At 40.0% G+C, this 12,383-nt stretch overlaps 1 protein-coding gene across 1 annotated transcript in view; it reads left to right on the forward strand.

Annotated features, from left to right (window-relative positions):
- The first annotated feature begins 1,673 nt into the window (after window positions 1-1,673).
- Window positions 1,674-12,383, forward strand: part of GCH1 (GTP cyclohydrolase 1) — a 47,230-nt gene continuing 36,520 nt past the window's right edge. The window contains exon 1 of the mRNA XM_039866571.1: window positions 1,674-2,190. Coding sequence (XP_039722505.1) covers window positions 1,851-2,190 — 340 coding nt within the window. The 5' untranslated portion in view covers window positions 1,674-1,850. The remainder of the gene's footprint in view (window positions 2,191-12,383) is intronic.

Raw genomic sequence — 12,383 nt, forward strand, 5'->3', positions numbered from 1 at the left:
CAACCACTAATCTACTTTCTGTTTCTATGCATTTGCTTGTTCTGAACATTTCATATAATAGAATCACATGATATGTAGACTTTTGCTTTGGCCTTTTCTTCTTAGTATAAGGTTTTCAAGGTTCATCCATGTTATAAGATATAACAATTTTTATGGCTGAATAATATCCCAGTATATGTATATATCACACCTTATTTATCCATTCATCAGTTGATGGACACTTACATTGTTTCCACTTTTTGGCTATTATGAATAATGGTACTAGGAACATTTATGTACAAATTTTTGTGTGGATATATCTTATATTACTCTTTGGTTTTTAAAGTATCTCACTTGGTATCTTATTTTCATTTGTTAAATATAAGGCCATGCTTTCATATTGTCTCCAACTATGCTTGAAACAGTGGGCAGTGCAGTTGAAGCAAAAAAAATGTTGCAAGATCTTGCCAATAGGGAAAAACTCACATAAATATTAGGAGAGTGACAAAGAAGCTTTCCAGAGAATGTTCATATTTCTTGATTTACATAATTTTGTATTTAATGTATATAGAAATTAATTCACTATCTTTTAAAAACTCACTTATACAAATATTCTTTTTTAGCCTAAAGATGTGTAGGAGGCCAACATTCCAACATTTCCTTAATATTTAGAACAGGGTTATGCCTGGAACAGACATCCAGTAAATACGAATTACTAATTATGAGGATTGAGCTACTTTATTAGTATAAAATAATTCCAGAGACTTCCCTCCTGGCATGTCTGATCTCTAAGCCTTTTAATACTTGTCTATATGTCAAAAAATCATCATTAGAAACTCTCTGGAGCAAATCATAAGATAATTTGATCCGTGTTTTAAAACTCACCTTTGGCATTATGAAATAATCCCTCAGTGAGGAAAAAGTTCATTTTTAAATCTTAAACCGGAAAGCAGATGTCACTGGTTAAGGGTCCATTTGATCAATAACGTTTCACAATTTGTATCAACGTCAAGAGAAAGGAGCTTAGCTTTGCTTGCAAATCAATTTCTCCAGGGTCAAAGTTTTGGCCACCACAAGTGCCATCTTCCTAGATAGAAGGACTCCCATAAGCGGGCAGAGGGTTCTTCTAGGTGGCAGGTGTGCTGCACATATTTTAAACTAACGAACCCAAGAGTTTCAAGTCATAATATTCTCTGGCCCTAAAAGCGTAAGAGTTGGTTTCCTCATCCACGGCTTAATCCAGTCTCTTTCCCCGCGAGGCCACCTGTTTGCTCGTCTCTCACAGGGCGGAGGGATCGGAGCACTTCTGATGCAGCGACCTCTTTACCCTAAGAGGAGAGAGGGTTGACCAGGGGCCTAGACCGTGCCTCCCCCGCCGAGGTTCCAGCTCCAGACACCTGCCTCCTGTCGGATTCCATTCATCCGTAACAACCGGAGGAGTCCGACCCGCTCCCCGCGGCTAGCGCGGGGAGAGCCCTCGCGCGCGTCCACATCACGGCCCGCGGCCAGCGGCCCGCCGCCTGTCCCCGGGGCGCCCCGCGAGGCCCCGCCGCGGCCTCCCCTCCCCGCCCCTCGCAGCACCGCCCCCCGCAGCACCGCCCCCTCCCGGGCGCCCGGCCAAGGACAGAGCGAAGGGACGGGGCCGGCGCCGTGACGCGAAGCGGCTTCCACCAATGAGGACGCCCCGCAGCGCCGGCCGAGCCTCTGGCCCATAAAAATGAGCCCCTGGTTGTTCCCGTCAGTGTCACAGGCCGATCGCCTGCCTTCCTCAGGTGACTCTGGTCCCCACCGATTGCCTACGGCCACTGGCGAAGTTTAGTCGCAGCCCCCGAAGCGTCCCAGGGAGCCTCCCGAGGGGTAGCGGCGGGTCCATGGAGAAGGGTCCGGTGCGAGCGCTGGCGAAGCCGCGGGACCCCAAGTGCAGTAATGGGTTCCTTGACGGGGAGCCCCCGCGACCGGGGCCGAGCCGCCCCGCAGAGAAGCCCCCGCGGCCGGAGACCAAGAGCGCCCAGCCGGCGGACGACTGGAAGGGCGAGCGGCCCCGGAGCGAGGAGGATAACGAGCTGAACCTCCCCAACCTGGCGGCCGCCTACTCGTCTATCTTGCGCTCTCTGGGCGAAGATCCCCAGCGGCAGGGGCTGCTCAAGACGCCGTGGAGGGCGGCCACGGCCATGCAGTTCTTTACCAAGGGCTACCAGGAGACCATCTCAGGTCAGTGCGCCCGCCTGTCGCGGGCGCGCGGGCGCGGGATGCTCTGGGGCGCTGGACGTCGGGGATGGTTGAGGGAAGCGCGCGCGGGCCCTGGGAACTTTCCGGAGTTGCCTCACTCTTGGCAGAGAGAGCCGAGTGCTGTCACCTTCTGATCTCCGCCCTTGGCGCTGGCTCGACTGCCCGCGAAGGTGACGCCCCTGCTTGGGACACATTTCAGGCGCCTGGAGAGGCAGTGGCCTCTCCCCTCGGGGACCCTCTGCAGCCGCCCTTGCGGAGTCCTCCCTGCTCCCTTCGTGTAGCCCTCCCAGCCTGGTTGGCGAGACCGCGGTCACTGAGCAGCCCAGGGCAGGATGCTTCAGGCACGTTCTGGACCCACGATAAAGATCACTTGAGCTCTTGTGAAGTGACAGCTTCCTAGGTCATCCCTTCTCTTGACGTTCTCATTTTTGACAGGCCTGGGGTGAAGCCTTGGCTTCCTGTGCTTGGAGCGCTCTGGGTGATCCTTACTGCAAACTCGGGGACTTGTACTGTCACTGACTTGCCAGGACACCTGTGTCTTCAAAAAGTTGTAATTCTCTTTTGCCTGCATCAAGTTAACTCTAGCTAGGGACTTTTCCAGCATTCGGTACATTTCTGGGAACGGGCTTCCCCGCAATTTGAGGTATTAGGTTTCTTGGGCTAGTTTGCTACCTAAAGCCTCCACCTTCACCCCCTCCAAAACCCCAAGCAATAAAGTGCCTCCCTGGACTCGGACTGGAGTCTATTTCCTCTATTCCCTGCCACTCTCTATTCTCTCCCCGCCCTCCCCCCACCCCACCCCCACCTACTTCCAGGACACACTCCAAATAAGCCAGGTTGGCCCAGTGACATCACCCAGGGTCAGGCTTTCACTCAGGACTGGGGGACATAGGGTGGGTGAGTGAAGAGGGAGTGGAAAATGAGGACTCACTCTTTTCTGGGTGAGCGCTGTTAGTCTTCAATTAAAAAACAGAGAGAAAGCAAGAAGAAGGAAGGAGAGAGAGAGCAAGAAGAAAAGAGAAAGAAAGACTTCTGTAGCCGGTGTCAAGGATGTTCTCCAGTTCACATCTTCTGTGCCTTATTTCTTTGGCCTAAGAAGTCTTAACAAATTTTCAAAGAATGATAGTGTTGCTTTGCAAGGTAGCCTCGGTGCCTCTGTTACTTCCGTGATTGAGTAACTCCCGAGTAAGTCCTGGGAAGAACGAAGTTATGTTTGTACAGTCTTCCACACACTGAGTAAGTCCTGGGAAGAACAAAGTTATTTTTGTCCAGTCTTCCACTTCTTTTGATTGGGAAATCAAAGGAAGGGCGGGAAATCATAGTATAAGACGGGTGGGACCCAAAAAGGAAATGATACTACATTCTAAAGCTAAGAAATGTGTCCAAGTTCACTTTTTTATGTGTTGATGGTAAAAGTTTAGAGCTTCAAAAGCAGAATTTCAAAATGCAAAGACTGAAGAATAAACATTCATTTGGCGAATATTCAATCATTTGATGATTTTCAACGACATAATGAAGAAACATCTTCAAAGATGAGGCTTGCTTGTTCTGCCTCTTGTGGACATGAAAGCTGTCTCTTCACCATACCTGTCAGGCTTTGGAAATCTTGCTGTGACAGAATTCACAGGAGAGATGAATTTCTGACCCCAAGACAGGTCACAGAATTACCCTTAGTGGCTCACAAGGTTTACCTAAGAAATGGTTAGCAGGAGTTTGTTTCGTGAGCCATAGGACCAGTGACTCCAGGGAACATTCTATTCTACCTTAGAAGACTCTTCTAGTCAAATGTTACCTTATTGTTTAAAAAAATCTGTGGACCAAGAGACAGAAAGCAGATGAGGGATTGTCAGGGACTGGGAAGGAGGTTGGAATGGGTATGGAGTTTCATTTTGAGGTGATAAAAATTTTCTGGGACTAGAGAGATGGTTGCACAATATTGTGTGTTTACTAAGCACCACTGAATTGTACACTTTAAAATAATTAAAATGTTGAATTTCAGGTATATTTTACCACAATAAAAAGTCCACAGACCATTTAAGAATTATTAATAGACATCAATTGGATAATTTTTATACTCTAAGTACTTTGTGTGGACGATCTTGATTAATGCTCAGTTTTGAGGTAACACTGTTCTTTTATCCCCATGACAAGGCAACTGAGGCAGAAAGGTTGAGAGCTTCCTGGTAGAGCTGGTGTTTGAATCCAGGCAGTCTGAAGGTAGAGTTCTTATCTACTTCCTTAGATTGCTACTGAGAGAGATGTACCAGTGTATCTTATCTACTAAGTATTTCAAACTGTGAGTTGTGACCTAAAACTTGGGTCACCAGCATAAAAAAAAAATGTGGAGTAGAATGGAGATCAGTCATCTAGTGCATATAGTAAGGGTAAATGTTTTGAGGAAACTGTAGATTTTATAGGTATGACTTTTTCTGGTGTGTGCTGGCTGGCTCCAGATGTAAAATGTATGTCTTATTCTGGGTTGCAGTCAAAAGTTTGAAAGCTTCTAGAGGATCACACTTAAGGATTTAATATCGATTTCTTAAATGGTACCTGGTTAAAGAGAAGACAGAGAGGAGAGAACAATGGGTGACCTGAAATAGTGGTGGTCCAGGCCTTGCACCAACCTGGGTGGGAGAGAGAAGGAAGGATACTTTAAATCTGTAGAAAATATACAAGAGAGTAGTAGAGAAAAAATTCCTGCACAATCTCTAATCTTTATTTCTTTTTTTAAAAATTTTAATTAAGTTTATTGAGGTAACATTGGTTAATATGATTATATAATTTTCAGGTGTACATTATTATTTGACATCTGTATATTCTATTGTGTGTTTACACCCAGTTTCCTTCAGCTACCATATATTTGATACTCTTTACCCCCTTCACCCTCTCCCAGAACCCTATATTTGATCCCCTTTACCCTGTCTACCTCCTCCTCATCCCCATCCACTATTCCTACTAGTTTATAGTCCTCTGGTAACCACTAGCCTATAGTCCATGTCCATGAATCACTGTTTGTCCTGCTCATTTGTTGTTTTTAGGTTTATATCCCACATGTAAGTGATATCATATGATTTTCAACTTTTTCTGTCTGGCTTATTTCGCTTAGCATGATTATCTCAAGGTCCATCCGTGTTGTTGCAGATGGCAGTATTTCATTTCTTCTTATGGCTGAGTAATATTCCATTGTATATATGTACCACAGCTTCTTTAGCCAAACATCTATCTAGGATACTTCAGTTGCTTCCATGTCCTGGCCACTGTGAATAATGCTGCTATGAACATCAGTGTACAAATATCTTTTCTAATATGGATTTTCAAGTCTTTGGGGTAAATACCCAGTAGAGGGATTGCTGGATCATATGGTAGATCAATTCTTAGTTTTTTGAGGAACCCCCATACTGTTCTCCATAGTGGCTCTACCAATTTGCAGTCCCACCAGCAGTGTATGAGGGTTCTTTTTTCTCTGCTTCCTCTTCAACATTTGTTATTACTTGTCCTGTTGATTATAGCTATTCTAACAGGTGTGAGATAGTATCTCATTGTGGTTTTGATTTGCATTTCCCTAATAGCTAGCAATGTTGAGCATCTTTTCATTTATTTGTTGGCCATTTTTTACATCCTCTAGGGAGAAGTGTCTGTTCAGATCCTCTGCCCATTTTTTGATTGGATCATTTTTTGTTGTTGTTGTTATTGAGTTATATGAGTTCTTTAATATTTTGGATATTAGGCCCTTATCTGAGGTGTTGCTTGCAAATATATTTTCCCATTCAGATGGTTCTCTCTTTACCTTGTTGATGATTTCTTTTTATTTTATGATTATTTTTTTTCTGCCTACAGCGCCTGGTCTTCCTAGGTGGTCTCCCATCCAAGTACTAACCAGGCCCGACCCTGCTTAGCTTCCGAGAACAGACAGGATCGGGTGTGTTCCTGGCCATTGATGATTTCTTTTGCTGAGCAGAAGCCTTTTAGTTTGATGTAGTCCCATTGATTTATTTTAGCTTTTACTTCCCTTGCTTTTGAGGTCAACTTCATAAAATCCTTTTTAAGTCCAAGGTCCTTGAGTTTAGTTCCTATGTTTTCTTCTATGCATTTTATTGTTTCAGGTCTTATATTTAAGTCCTTAATCTATTTTGAATTAATTTTGGTGTGTGGTGATAGACAGCAGTCTTGTTTCATTCTTTTGCAGGTGGCTCTCCAGTTTTCCCAGCACCATTTATTGAAGAGGCTTTCCTTTCTCCACTGTATATTTTTGGCTTCTTTGTCAAAAATTATTTGCCCATATAAATAGGGGTTTATTTCTGGACTCTTGATTCTGTTCCACTGGTTCGTGGGTCTGTTTTGCTGCCAATACCATGCCGTTTTGATTACTGTCGCTTTGTAGTATAATTTGAAGTAGGGCAGAGTGATGCCTCCAGCCTCGTTCTTTTTTCTCAGGATGGCTTTGGCAATTCGGGGTCTTTTGTGCTTCCATATAAATCTGATGATTTTTTGTTCTATTTCTTTAAAAAATGTTGATGAGATTTTGATGGAGATTGCATTAAATCTGTATAATGCTGCAGGTAACTGGTCATTTCAACTATGTTGATTCTTCCAATCCAAGAACACAGAATATTTTCCCATTTCTTTATATCTTCTTTGATTTCTTTTAATAGAGTCTTATAGTTTTCATTATATAGGTCCTTCACTTGTTTTGTTAAATTTATTCCTAGGTATTTTATTCTTTCTGTTGCAATTTTGAAAGGAATTATTTTTTCCCCTTCTTTTTCTGATGCTTCCTTATCAGAATATAGGAATGTTATGGATTTTTTAATGTTGATTTTGTATCTGGAGACTTTATTGTATTTACTTATTGTTTCTAATAGTGTTTTTGTGGAGTCTTTAGGGTTTTCTATATAGAGAATCATGTCATCCACAAATAGTGACAGTTTGACTTCTTCATTTCCTATTTGGATGCCTTTTATATCTTTCTCTTGCCTGATTGCACTTGCTAGGACCTCCAATGTTATATTGAATAGCAATGGTGATAGTGGACAGCTTTGCCTTGTTCCTGATCTTAGAGGGAAGATTTTTTTAGTTATCACCATTAAGGATAATGTTGGCTGAGGGTTTGCCATATATGGCCTTTACCTAATCTTTATTTCTTTAGAAGAGAGCATATGTCAATGAGTACTTAGATTGTTTTGGATAGAAACAAACTTCTTTGAAACTATCACTTTTCTATTATTATAAACAAGATACTTTATATCTTTGTATATTAATTATTGTTAATAGTGTTGACGTAAGTGTTGTAAAATATAAAATAAGTTGGTACTTTATGTTCCCCAAATTATTTTTTTCTGTTCCCCCTGAGTGGATTGATACTAACTTCTGGTGTTCTGGGGAATTTGTCAGTTCTCCCTGTACTGTAGCTTTTCTTCAAAGGTGCCTCATGCACCTTTCTCTTACTTTCCATGGTGTGCCTACTTTATCATGAGTGTATGCAACTTTCCTGGTTACTATTCACCACTGAGCAGTAGCTTGTAGGCTAGGAGGGAGGGCTGGAAGAGACACTGTCACCTCTCCCAGGAACAGGCTATCCTTTGAATCTAGCATCACAGGGTGATCCTTGGACCAGCTCATCTTAATCTATTGCTGTACCATTTCAGTTTAACCAGCCTACTGATTCTAGTAGGCATTAGTGATTGCCTAGATCAGTTGCAAAATGATGATGCTTGGTTCTTTAATTCCTTCTGAATTCATTAACTGGAGTTCTAGAAAAAAGGTATATGGGAACTCTTTAGATTTTCTTTGCAACTATTTGATAAGTTTAAAACTAATTAAAATAAAGGTTGAAAATAAAAGTATTTGAAATGAGATTGTTAATTTCTTTAATTCCACAGTGGAGATCTACCTAATTATGACTCAATCTAGAAGCCATAAAAGAAAATAATTGTAACTTTCGCTATTTAGAAACTAAGAATTTTCACATGTCAAATACCAACACAAGTGAGGTCAATGATAGACTGGGAAGAAATACAACTCATATCGCAGACAACAGGATAATCAGACTAATATAAAAAAAGATGCTAGAAATTAATGTGAGAGAAAGGCCAAAAACATAATCGAAAACTTGGCAAGACAGTTCACAGGAAAGGAAATATGAATGACTGAAATACACGGAATGATGCTTGACATCATCCTCAATAAGAATGCACACAGACCACCCTAAGCTACATTTTTTCCTTGTTAGATTGGCAAAAGTCCAGAAATTTGATACTGCATTATGTTATTGAAGTTATAGAGAAACAAATACACTTTTGAGAATGTAACTATCCTTATGGAGGATGAGTTGGCAACATCTATCAAATACAAATGTATATTTCCTACTTGAAAATCCTGCCTCTGGGAATTTATGTTGTATAGATACTTGAATACATGAAATGATGTATGCTCAAGGTTGGTTACTGAGGCCTTGAATGGAAGCAACCTAAATGTCTAGTTCCTTAGAATGACTGACTGACTCAGAAGATTCATATATATTTTGTAGGAAAAAGATGGGGGGGAGGGCAAAACTGTTTATATTGACATTAAGAACTAGAGGATATGCATATTGATTAGGGATATGAACTGGGCAGATGGCAGATAAGAGTAAAAGCAAGACTTTTCACTGTCTTTTCAGTTTTTATTTTTGAAGTATGTGTATGTATTTTCAAATAGGTAAATTAAAAGTATTTTGACAAAGTTGTTTCAAATCTAGGAGTAAAATAAATACAACTCTTCCTAATGGGCAGCCAGCAAGAAAAAAAAATCTGGTTAGTGAAAACTTTTACAATGAAATTAGAGAAAAATTTTATATATATATATATATATATATATATATATATATTTTGCAAGCTTGATCTTCATTATGATCTTTATCACATAGAGAAAGAGCCTGAGTTTGAATGTGACCTTATCATTTACCTGTATAATTATCAGCATGTCTCTAAACATAACTGTCATCTTTCCTTTTTTTGTAAAGGGTGGTAATACCTGCTTTGCCTTGGCTCTTATAAGAAATAAGAAGGTATGTAAAAAGTACCCGATGCTTAATGTATTCCTTCCTTTGTGGTCAGGAGGAACTATGGGATTGGTTAATTGGAAAGTGTTTTAAGAATGTGGGAGACTTTGGAGCCCTGAGCCACCATGTAAAAAGTCCAGTTACTCTGAGGAAGCTCTGCCATGTGGAGAGGCCACATGTGGGTGTTCTGGCTGATGGCTCCAGCTAAGGTCCCACTCAACAGCTAGCATCAAACACTAGACATGTGAGTAAAGAAACCTCCAGGTGATTCCAGTCTTCAGCTGACTAGTCATCTCCACTAAGGCCCCAGACATTGTGATGTAGAGGTCAGGCATATCCTCTATGCCCTGCCTGAATTCCTGATCCACAGAATCCAGGGACATAATAAAACAGTACACTATGAAATTCCACAGTGTTTTATTATATACTAAAAACAACTAGACAGATTTTAAGATAAGGATAGTTAGAATTTGCTTTTATGTACAGGAAAAGAGAGTGACTTAAACAGGCCAAGAGATGGCATGATGGCTTAAGGCTAGAGATTTAAATTTGTGAATTATCAATATGAAGCTGACAGTTGAAGCTAGGAGAGTGCCTGAGCTACTGAAATGAGTGAGAGGAGGAGATGGGTGGCCTAAACTTTAGGAGATGTCTTCATCGACATAGTAAGAAGCATGAGAGAGGAAGCAGCAGAGACAGCCTTACAGGGAGGTATCAGAGGAAGGTCATCCAAGAGTGCAAGTGTTGGCGGAAAATGCTTTTAAAAGGAACAAAGAACAGAAGGAAGAGGTCATGAGACTTAGTAGACTTAAGCCAGAATGCCTGGCTTCAGATCCTGTTACTTAACAGCTCTGCCTCAATTGCCTCATTTTTAAAACTGGGCTTTAGCATTTCAGCAATGCCTTGCTGAAAACATTTAAAAACACTCGACTTTATTTTTCATGGATGGCTCATATCACTGCAAAATTTTATGGATAATAGTTGAAAAGTTTACTGTTTCATCTTTTAATATGGATACTAAGATGAAATGCATTTTTAAAATTAAAATATATACTTACCAGTAAAAACATAAATAAAAAATAAATAAAACTGGGCTTTTACTAATACTCATCCATCTTACAGGGTTATTGTAAGGATTAAATGAGTTTATACACATAAAGTTCTAAGAGAAATGCCCAGCATATATGAAGTACTATGGACATTTTGTACATGTTAGCAGTGAGTACGGAAATTTGACTTGTAGGTGATGTTAGTAGTTTTAATAGCTTAATGTGATCAGAAGTCAGATTGTAGGACTTTAGGGGTTTTCTATAATTTCATAAATTATAGAAATTTAAATTTGACAATTTACAGAAAACTAAAAAAAATTTGAGGTATTTTTTTCCTGACCATCAGGGTCAAGTGAGTTTCTCTTTGGTGTCTATAAAGGCAGTGATGTGCTGGGTGCTGGTGAATGAAAGCGTTAGGTGTTGGAGAGAAAAGCATGGGAACCAAGTGTTAAGAAAGGCAGGCCAGGTTGCATACACGAGATCTTATATAATCTTCCTGTCAACTTGGAAGTTATTCTCATTTTAAAGAAGTGAAAGGTAAGGAGGCTCAGGTTAAGTCAGTTGCTAGAGGTCACAGAGCGGAACTCAGATGTGTGTAACTACAGTACTTTGTTCTAATTGACATCATGCCACCTCAGGTTTTAAGTGCCTATGTTAGAATTTCACATGAAGAATCAATTAATATGCAAGGAAATGTAAGACGTAGGAATTCTGCTTTTCTTCCTGAATTCTAGCTAAGAGAAAGCCAAGTGGTTTGAGTTTTGAGGCATTTGTTTGTATCCTGTAAAGATATTTCACAAAGTATTTGATTAGGGGAATTCATGAGTAATTGTAAAAAGATTAGCTAAATTACATTTATTTGTAAGGTAGATTAATAACTAACAAACTTTTCCCCATTTACTCTTTTGAGGGAAATATTTGCAAACCAAAATTTTACACATTTTGTCTAAGCACATTTAATTATGTTGTGGTCATTTATACTTTATAAACGTGAGTCTGTTTTAATGGTTTTGTTTGAAACTTTTCCAAATAAGTATTTTTAAATAAGTGTTTTTAAGGTTCATACTTTTTGTTAAATGCAGTTATAAATTATTAATATTTCCTTTGATTTAAAGTAACTTTATCTATAACTACATGGCATATAAATTTCAGAGATACAAATTTATTTTAATTCCTTTTGAACCATTAGGCAAACATAATACAACATAATTATGTTCCATCTGTGCTAACATATCCAAATTGTGTTCCCTACTGCAGATTTGCAACTTTGTCAAAGTGCATTCATTTGAACGATATAGTCTTTTCTACTTGTTTGCTTTTTATTGTTGTAAAATATACATAACATAAAATTTATCATTTTGACCATTTTTAAGTGTATGGTTTGGTGACATTATATACATTCACATGATTTTACAACCATCACCACCATCCATCTCCAGAACTTTTTCATCATTCTAAACCAAAATGCTATGCATTAACCAGTAACTCCCTATTCCTCTTTTCTCCCAGCCTTTGGTAACTCCTATTCTACTTTCTGTATGCATTTGACTATTGTAGGTACCTCATATGAGTAGAACATGCCATATTTGTCTTTAATGTCTGGCTTATTTCACTTAGCATAATGACTTCAGAGTTCATCATGAGCATCATTCAAAGTTTGAAGAGACAAATTTAATCCTTGTTTGAGCCAGTAACTCATTCTGTAGAATGTTGTATATTCTTAAATTTACATGTATTATATTTTTATTTCCTTATTTTAAGAAATGCTTAGAATTGAAGATGTATTAACTGTGTATATTTATTTATCAAATGCCAGCTCTATGAACGACCCTATTACTAACTGTTCAAAGGGCAGCAAAATCTGTTGGCCTGGTCTTGGCTGTCAAGGAACCATGGCCTGTGCTAGCAAGGCCCAGACACTTAAGATCCTGTGAAGAGGAGCAAATGGGATCTGTATGGTCAGAAGGAACACTGATGCTTCAGGCAGAGAGACTTGAAACCACAGATGAGTAGGGAGGAGATAGCTTTTGAGCTGAACCCAGAAGGAAACCTATCCTTCCTTTCCTTTCCTTTCCTTTCCTTTCCTT

The sequence above is a fragment of the Pteropus medius genome, unplaced genomic scaffold (assembly GCF_902729225.1).
Source record: "Pteropus medius unplaced genomic scaffold, Ma_sr-lr_union100, whole genome shotgun sequence".
NCBI lineage: Eukaryota > Metazoa > Chordata > Mammalia > Chiroptera > Pteropodidae > Pteropus > Pteropus medius.